General features: G+C 42.1%; 1 protein-coding gene across 1 annotated transcript; it reads left to right on the top strand.

The window, feature by feature from the left end:
• Positions 1-321: 321 nt before the first annotated feature.
• dbx2 (developing brain homeobox 2) lies at positions 322-6442 on the top strand. The gene is made up of 4 exons (XM_038998896.1): positions 322-613; positions 2725-2814; positions 5402-5586; positions 6158-6442. Exons 1-4 carry the CDS (start codon positions 322-324, stop codon positions 6440-6442), a joined length of 852 nt encoding a protein of 283 aa, XP_038854824.1.
• The last annotated feature ends 3182 nt before the right edge of the window (positions 6443-9624 follow it).

Raw genomic sequence — 9624 nt, 5'->3', positions numbered from 1 at the left:
GAAGAGAAGAAGAGAGAGAGAGAGAGCTTTTCTTTTCCTGGGACTTTAATGAAGTTGGCCCTGGTCTAGGGAGTCTTGGAGGGATTATATCTCAAATTTGTGTCTCTTCTGTCACTTGGCTCTGTGACTGCTGAGACTAATGGGCTGTGCTGTGAGGTGAGTGAAAGGGAAAGGGAAAGGGGGATACCTAGTCAGTTGTACAACTGAATGCCTTCAACTGAAATGTGTATTCCGCATTTAACCCAACCCCTCTGAATCAGAGAGATGTGGGGGTTTCCTTAATCGGGTGAGGGAGCGTTCCTTAGGGTCACAGTGAACAGGATGATCGGTGGTCAGAAGGAGAATATGGCGGCAGGATCACCTCCTACTCATCCAGGCTTTGGCATCTCTGGGAAGAGCTTCCTCATAGACAACCTTCTGCGCTCGGCAGGGCCATCCTTTTCCTCATCCTCTTCCTCGCCCACCTTAGGTGGACCAACAAGTGGGCTCTTCAAGGGGCCCTCGACCGGCCCCTACAGGAGCACCTGGGGCACTCAGCATGTTGTCTATGAGGGCCAGAGTAAAAACTGTGAACGAGTCAAAGACAGAGGGCTTCCTCCTCATCCACACTCAGGTACAATGGTATATAATACACCACATGATGATATTATTATATTATATTAGTGATTGTGAGATCTAATGTGTAGGCCCTTGAAACCAGACATGGGGGAAATGTGATTTGATTTTATATATATATTTATAAAAAATGTATGTGCTTTATATTTGACAAAACCAGTTGTTTCGACTCTCCCTCATGTCAAAATACATGCAACATGATTTGAAACCTTTAGAATCAGTCGAACTAAAGCACATTTTCAGAAAAGACTTATTGTTCAGAACAAATCCTATTTATATAGATTTGTCATTAAAAAGACACTGTAAGCAAGTGTGACCTCTTCATCCTATCAATGTATTCTCCCATGCCTTCAGTTCACAATGTCTGAAAAGTATATCAGATACAAACTCCATTTGATATACTGCCATTTAGGTAACACTTTATTTGGATAGTCCATCTGCAGATGCTCTATAGACTATTAGTAATATTTCAACTAACTATCTACTAACCCTAGCCCTAATCCTTATTCTAACCCTAAACTTAACCCTTACCCTAGCCCTAACCCTAACCTTAATCTTTGTTCTAAACCTAACCCTAACCATAAACTTAGCCAGCAGTTGTTTATCAACAGATCATTTTGTTGATAGTATGACCGTCTGTAGAGCATCTACAGATGGACTATCCAGAAAATAAAGTGTGACTGACATTTTCTTTATGTGTTTTACTTTCAATAATAAAGTAAATACAATTCTAAAACATTAGAAACTTCATCTGCAGGTTATAATGTATATTTACTACAAATAAGAACCATTCTAAAAGATAACACGTAGTAGTTATACACATGACAATAATGAAAGTCAGAGTCATTTTTTAAAAACTTTTTAGTTGCTCCTCTAATGTTTACCATTTGACTACCCAAAACATGCAATATGTAATATTTGTATTGAATGAATAGATTTTGGCACAGAGAAATGTACATGCTTACACACCACATGTCGTAAATGTATCTCATACCAGCTTCCATCTCAAATCAAATTGTATTGGTGGCATACACATATTTAGCAGATGTTATCGCGGGTGCAGCGAAATGCTTATGTTCCTGCAGCAGTGCATTAATACCTGACAATACAAAACAATACACACAAATCCAAGAAAGAAAAATAAAATAAATATGATGGTGTGTATAGACATAATGGCCAGTATATGAATAGAAAAGGTGTGTACAGCAGAGGTTTTATAGGATAGGCCTTGACTAGAATACAGTATATACACTGAGTGTACAAAACATTAGGAACACTTTCCTAATATTGAGTTGCAGCCCTTTTGCCCTCAGAACAGCCTCAATTCGTTGGGGCATAGACTTTATAAGATGTTGAATGCATTCCACGAGGATGCTGGCCCATGTTGAATACAATGCTTCCCACTATTGTGTCAAGTTGGCTGGATACAGTGTTCCAGTTCTTGACTCACTCAAACCGGTGCACCTGGCACCTACTACCATACCCTGTTCAAAGGCACTTAAATCTTTTGTCTTGCCCATTCATGCTCTGAATGGCACACATACATACACAATCCATGTCTCCGTTGTCTCAAGGCTTAAAAATACCTCTTTAACCTGTCTCCTCACCTTCATCTACTCTGACTAAAGTGGATTTAAGGGATCATGGCTTTCACCTGGATTCACCTGGTTAGACTACGTCATGGAAAGAGCAGGTGTTCCTAATGTTTTGTACACTCAGTTTACATATAAAGTGGGTAGCATCCACCAGTAGTTATAAAGTGAGAGAGGCACTCTTAACTGCACCATTAAGTATCTCTCCTATTCCCTTTGAGCTACTGTAGAGAATAATGGAACATGTGGGGAAAATCTACCAGGAAACTCCAGTATATAAAATCCAGTATAATTAAGTGTGCGGGGCTGGGGGTGTAATAAAACCCACTTAAAGAGATCCTGTGTTTCCTCTGAAATTCACCTTATATGTCTCTCTGCCCATGTTATTTTTTTACTTTAACTTACCCCCTCCCCTCTCTCCCCCTCTCTCCATATTGTCTATCCCTTTCCCCCTTCTTTCTCTCTCCCCCTCTCTCTATTCCTCCTTCCCCCTCTCCTCTCTCTCTTCTCTCTGCAGGCCTGTTGAGCAGTGTGTTTCTACAGGGCCCTCAGTATGTGCTGGCAGCAGTGTGCTGTGGTGGGTCCAGCCCTCCACCTGTCTTCTCCAGTAAGTGTTTAATAGTTCATCAGCGATGCCTCAGCTCCTCTCTAAGCATTAACAGCAGGGTCTCCCATATTCTCTACGGCTAATTACTGATGCAATGCCAAGGAGCTAATTCTCCACTCAACTCTCTGCACTGCTATTCATGACCATTCACGGCTATTTAGACCATTAAGGGGTGGGGTGGGGAGGAGGTTGTGGAGCGGGGTGGGGAGTGCTTTTATGGCCATTAAGGCCCCCATTTGGAGTCATATAGATACGCACACAGGCCCACTCAAGTGTGCAGAGCGTCTCGTCGCTGTCAGATTAGGACTGTAATAATAAGTGGTATGCCACTGTAACTGTTATTGGTCTCTGTGTGACATTCGTATTGCATCTCTGTGAGCTGAGCCTCAGCACATAGGTCAGTTTGGCTGATAGTTGGTCCAACTGTGATAATTGAATCCGTGTGACCAAACTGCTAATGTTCCGACTTGCCAAAGGAGGGGATTTATTTATATAATGAGGCTCCTAAAATTATCTAGTGTAGGTTTCATGGAAAATATTTCCATGAAATCAGAATCTATATGGATTTGAATTGTGTTATGTAATTGGATGTATTGTGAAATCTGTATTAACCTTTCATAGTGAAAGTCTCATTATGAGGGCAGCATTGATTTCTCCTAACTTCTGTCAGGGTTGTGATGCTAGTTGCTAGGTCCTTTGACTCCTGACAAGTGAGACAGCAAATATAATCCCTCAGTAGACCCCCTGGTCCCCCCCCCCCTCCCCGGTTCCCTGAGCTTTCTTAGTGGGCTGACACTTTCCCACAGTGCCCAGCAACAGGACAATGCCGTGACCAATCAGCACTTTCACTCCCCCATCCTCAAGCGACCCCGCTGCAATTTTTCACTGCAGTAATAAACTCTGCGAAGCACAAAAACACAGATAACAGCTATTCCTCTGCAGAAAGGGGGCTGCCCACTACCTCTTTGTGTGGCCACAGAACCCAGCTCCTCAACTCCTTCCTTTCCCCTGTCAACTCACTCTCATTCCTGTCCATTTACAGTCCCCTGACTGGAACATAAAACACTCAATGAAAGTGTATAGACTTATTCGAGCTCATCTTCCCATAGAACCGGGCCCATACCTGCAAGATAAAATATTTAGTGAGGAACGCTGAGCCAGCGAGTAGTGTCCTTTCAATGAACAGCCTTTGTGGCAGGACCTTCAGGGTTGTGCGCTCAGACCATGAAGCCCTTGGGAGTGACCTGTTAAAACTCCATTTAAGTGGTAGCCATTGAGGCCTGAGGAGCGCATCTAACCGGTTACTCGCACACCAGAGGTGGTCTGTGTGCAGATTTGTCGTACAGATTAAAAAGGCATTGCTCAATGGGATTTGGTCAAATGTTCCACTTGACTCTTGTTGTGCGTGAGTCAGGCAGTGTGGGATTGCTCTTCACCAAATCTCTTTCTCCTCTGTGAAAATGGGTCTCCATTCTCTCTTTAGTCACCCCCATTTTGTTAAATTAGACAGATTGATGCAAAGTAAGTAGTGGAGAGTAAGTGTGTATAAGATTGACGGAAAATGGACACAATCCATGTAGATAGTGAGTGACGAAGTGAGCCAGTCAGTAGATGAGTGAGTCTGCCTTTTACACTGACCAAAACGTGTTGGTCCCATGTTGTTTGAGCGAGTGTGCAATTGACATGCTGACTGCAGCAATGTCCACAGAGCTGTTGCCAGAGAATTGAATGTTCATTTCTCTACCACATGCCGTCTACAATGTAATTTTTGAGAATTTGGCAGTACGTCCAACCGCCATCACAACCGCAGACTACGTGTATGGAGTCGGGTGGGCGAGCGGTTTGCTGACGTCATTGTTGGGAACAGAGTGCCCCATGGTGGCGGTGGGGTTATGGTATGGGCAGGCATAAGCTACTGACAACAAACACAATTGCATTTTATCGATGGCAATTTGAATGCACAAAAATATTGTGACGAGATCCTGAGGCTCATGGTGAGGCCCATTTTTTTTAAGGTAACTGTGATCAACAGATGCATATCTATATTCCCAGTCATGTGAAATCCATAGATTAAGGCCAAATTCATTTTTTAAATTGACTGATTAACTGATATGAACTGTAACTCAGTAAAATCGTAGAAAAATGTTGCATATTGCATTTATATTTTTGTTAAGTATATAATGAGTATAAGGATGTATTCAGTGCTTTGGACTGGACTGTATATGATAGCCAGAGTAATAATGCATTTGAATACCAAAATGCCCATTCATTAATTAGGATGATTTTCTATTTCAGTCCACTTGATGTGGGAATATACAGTAATACATTTGTCTTGTGTATTAAAATGCTTTCTTGTTATTGACTTCGTTCACATTACATCCATTTCCATATTAAAATATTGGTACTTGTATCTAGTAGGGCAATGTTCCATTGCATTCATGCAACAGAGAACATATGTCAATGAAAATGAATTTACTCATCCATAATAACCCAATGCAAAAAATGACATTTGCCTTTCCTCAAGTCAGGTTATTTTTAGTTGGAATACAAACATTAATATGAATGATTCTGACCTCTGACCTTCCAGAGGGAGCCTATATTCCGATGTGGTCCCCGGATACGAGCCCCAAATCCCGGCGAGGGATCCTGAGGAGGGCGGTGTTCTCGGATGAGCAGAGGAAGGAGCTGGAGAAAACGTTCAAAAGACAGAAATACATCAGCAAGACAGACAGAAACAAACTGGCAGCAGAACTCAGCCTGAAGGAATCCCAGGTAGGATACCATATACTGTATCTACAGTCTAGGTTGGAGGTCACCATTACAACCCCACCTCACCTCTTCATTGAATGCAAACACATCTTACTGGGTCTGGGTGCTCCAGCCTAGATTTAGTAAATATCTAGAGTCACTTCTATTGTAAATGTCCCTCATCTTAAAATGTTATTACAATACTGCTATCACTACTGTGATAATTGTAAGAAGTAGACCAAGATGTCATACCCTCTAAGCTTTTGTCTAAAGAACGGAGAAAGTGGTCAACATTTCAGTTGTAGTTGAGGTGGTTACTAAAACAGCTGTAATGTTTGATTGGAAGAAGATATTTCTGTTATTATTTTAGATTTGAAAAGCAGAGAAGTAGACTATAATTGCATATGCTTTAAGTGTTTGTCTAAGTTAGAAAAGTATAATTGTGGCACTACTTAGAAAAGTATAATTGTGGCACTTCAAACAGACTGAATAAATAGAGATAATGCTCCCTGCTGTATCATAGTCTTAGATTGGACTAAACAAAACAACTGGCACCTCAAAATGAACCTCTCACTGACCTGTGTGTCTACTGTAGGTGAAGATCTGGTTTCAGAACCGGAGAATGAAGTGGAGGAACTGTAAGGAGAAGGAGGGCCACAGCTGCCGCTCCCCCATGGAGGAGCTCATGTCCCGGGCCTGCAACCAGGAAGAGGAACACAAAGGGGCACCAGAGAGCACGGGCACGCCATCAGACAGCTCACCATCACAGCAGCAGGACACGGACACAGGAGTTACCACAGAGAAAGAGTCATGCAAGGAACCTGTGACTTTGAAACAGCCACTGAGTCCGCACAGACACACTATGACCTCTGACCCCTGAGAGGATGAGAGACTGAAAGATGGGCGTTGAGCATTGGATAAAACGACTAACACTCCATAACAAGAAAATACTTGTCATTTTAATATTGTGTGGATTGCTATTGTGTAGTAACATTTTGTAGACTGACTACAAGTGTTTTGGAAACTTTATTATATCATACACTGTATATAATGCTTTAACATGTAAGACTGTATTCAGAATATTTATTTTACTCTTTTAACTGAAACAATTTCTGTAAATAAAATGATTAATTAAATGCTGATTTCTTCATTCCATGTTAATATTCAAGATGTTGAGTATGCAATAGTAATACAAGACAACCGTAATAAGTTATATGCAGGCATTTTTATCTCAATATAAAATGATTTATGTGTAATAATTATGTACCTTACTGTTATTAATTAAAATGGTTAAAAATAAATAAAAATAGCTTCTAAGCAAAGAACAACTTCTCAAGCTAGAATTTTGCCAGGACTGTGTGGGAGTGGTCTGAGCATAGGCGGAAATCCCAGGGGGGACGGGGGGGACACGACCCCCCCATCTTGGGAAAAATATGATTTGTCCCCCCCAATATATCACTGTAAACATAACTATGTAATTTCAATAATATTAATAATACGCAATGAAAGCACTTGTGCTGATTATACACACTTAATAGCGCGTTTTGAAGTTTCAAAAGATTGCAACCTCCCCCGCCCTTTGCCTCACGATGGTTTGATCCACTGCCAGTTCTTTAGCTGGCAAGGTAATAGAGAGTTCGTATCTACTGTCCGAAAGGCAAATGTACGTAACTGACGTGAGGTTAATCCAGTCAATCCATAGCAGGTCCATAGCAATGTTATTTATTTATTTTTATGTTGGCAGGGTTCACACACTAGCTGAATTTGCAGAGCTAGCGCGCAAACTAAAGCAAACATTAACTATCAAGCTAGCTAGTCCCTATTCCATTTATGTGGCGTCGTCAAAGATGGAATCTTTGCTATCGTCAGTTTATTCCAAGATCAGCATGCAGCTGTAGTGCTTCAAAGTCCCTGTGATAAGGTTAGCGATAAACTGAAGTCCAAACTGAACAGAACTACACTCTCTTATACCATTGTCTTAAATATATATAATGGTCTCGTTGCAAAAGCTAAATTGTCGCTACTGAACTTTTTTTAATTTAATTTTATTTCACCTTTATTTAACCAACAGAATTGGTGCTCGCTAGCTTTACAAATTCAGCTATTGTTGGAAGCCAGCCAATATGAAACAAACTATATTAAAATTACAAAAGGTTGCAGAATGTGTTGTGTAAATGTGTGTGTGTGCAGCTAGGCCAGCCAGCCAGCCAGGTAGAAAAATGGCAGAAAAAAAGTAAAAAGACGGACATCAGAGTATTTTTCAGTACACCAAAACGCAAAGTAAGAACTCTAGTAGCCTAATATCTCAAAGACTAGTTGATAAAATGTTCATAAGAAAGAAGTGAAATGCTAATGGAAATGTTTCACAATGATGTCATTAGGCAGAGCAGGCAACAGATGGCACACAGACAGCAGAGCTGGGGACAGATATGCAGGGACAGATTGGCAGAGACAGGGAGTCTCAGGTAAGTTTCTTGAGTCTTTGTTTGGCAACATTATGAAAGGTTCTCAATTTTTTTAACTTGTAAAATAGGGACATAATTGGAAAATGCCATGGATACCCCCACTCTCAACTTAAACTGGTGACTAAACTAAGATTTGTTTACGGCAATGGTATTGCTGTTGTGATTAATTGTGTAGTTTTGGGTACCGGTAGTTAGGAGTACGGCAAAACCTTTCTAGGAGACAGACTGTGAGTCAGTGAGGGTGGTGAAAGGGAAAGAGCCAGGGAGAGAGACTTCAGAGGACAGTGTCACAGCCACTGCAGGACCAGGTGTCACCCTTGTTGCCAGCAGCACCAGTATAGGGGACAGTGGCACAGCATTGTCCAGTTACCACAGTGATGGCACAAAACCATATCAGCCACACCCCCAATTTATAGAACCGCAAACTCTTGCCAACAGAGTGTTGACGTTTCAAGAGAGATGGTTTCGCGATTTCCCCTGGCTACATTATAATCCATCAATAAAAGGAGTGTTGTGTTTTCACTGTAGCCAAGGGTTTTCAAGCCAGCCATCTTTTGGCCAAAGAGCAGATGCTGCCTTCATTGGTGCAGGATTTAGGAACTGGAGAAAAGCCATTGAAAAATTCACAGCACATCAAAACTGCCAAACCCACCGCCACTTTGTAATTGTAACAGCACACCAGCTAAATCCAATCAGTGTCCAGTTATCCAGCGCGTGGGGTAAACAGCAGGATGACGCAAGGCATTGCTTGATGAAAATTGTTAGTTCGGTGCGGCATGTAGTAAGACAGGGACAAGCCTTTAGAGGCCACACGGATGACAGTGGGAATTTATACCAGCTTTTGAAACTTAGGGCAGAAGAGGATGATCCCATTTTACTGAAGTGGTTAACAGAGCGTACCACAATGTACACAGGCCCCAAAGCACAGAATGAAATTCTGAACATCATGGCCAATACAGTCATTCGAGGCATTGCAGCTGAGAGTAGGTCTCTTCCGATTGTACAATTTTCATTAATTGTTGATGGTACTCAAGATGTCTCTGGTGCTGAACAGGAGAGTGTCTGTCTGCGTTATGTTGACCATGACCTTGTCCCTCACAAGGAGTTTATTGGGCTATACAGGGTGTCGGAGACAACAGGTGAGGGCATTGCGAAAGTGGCAACTGATGTGTTGTTGAGGCTCAATTTGCCCATGTCTGGCTTACGTGGGCAGAGTTATGATGGTGCCTCAAACATGGCAGGAAAATACACAGGTGCACAGGCAATTGTGAGGAGGCAGCAGCCGTTAGCCCTCTATGTCCATTGTGGAGCACACTGTGTAAATCTGATTACACAGGCTGGCTGCTCAGCCTCCCCACTGATCCAGAATTCCCTTTCCTGGGTCCATCAGTTAGGTGTCCTCTATGGCCAGTCAGGAAAGTTTAAGAGCATGTTTGAATCGATTGCCACGTCCAAAGATACAAATCTGACCACCCTGGTCAGGGTGGACTGTGTGGAATACTGCTATTAGAGCTGTGCTAGGGCAGTATGAGCGGGTACTAAGCAGCCTAGAGGAGATGGCAAAATCTGCATCCAAGACAGCTTCAACTGCCAGTGG

This window comes from Salvelinus namaycush, chromosome 8, assembly GCF_016432855.1.
Source record: "Salvelinus namaycush isolate Seneca chromosome 8, SaNama_1.0, whole genome shotgun sequence".
Taxonomy (NCBI): domain Eukaryota; kingdom Metazoa; phylum Chordata; class Actinopteri; order Salmoniformes; family Salmonidae; genus Salvelinus; species Salvelinus namaycush.
The sequence above is the reverse complement of the archived record's forward strand: the minus strand, read 5'-3'. Positions and strand labels throughout refer to the sequence as shown.

What these genes read in the sequence shown, in the direction of transcription:
- dbx2 (XM_038998896.1), top strand. Translation starts at nt 322, where the DNA reads ATGATCGGTGGTCAGAAGGAGAATATGGCGGCAGGATCACCTCCTACT. An exon ending in TCCTCCTCATCCACACTCAG is followed by an intron (nt 614 to 2,724) that starts GTACAATGGTAT and finishes TTCTCTCTGCAG; the next exon opens with GCCTGTTGAGCAGTGTGTTT. An exon ending in CCCTCCACCTGTCTTCTCCA is followed by an intron (nt 2,815 to 5,401) that starts GTAAGTGTTTAA and finishes CTGACCTTCCAG; the next exon opens with AGGGAGCCTATATTCCGATG.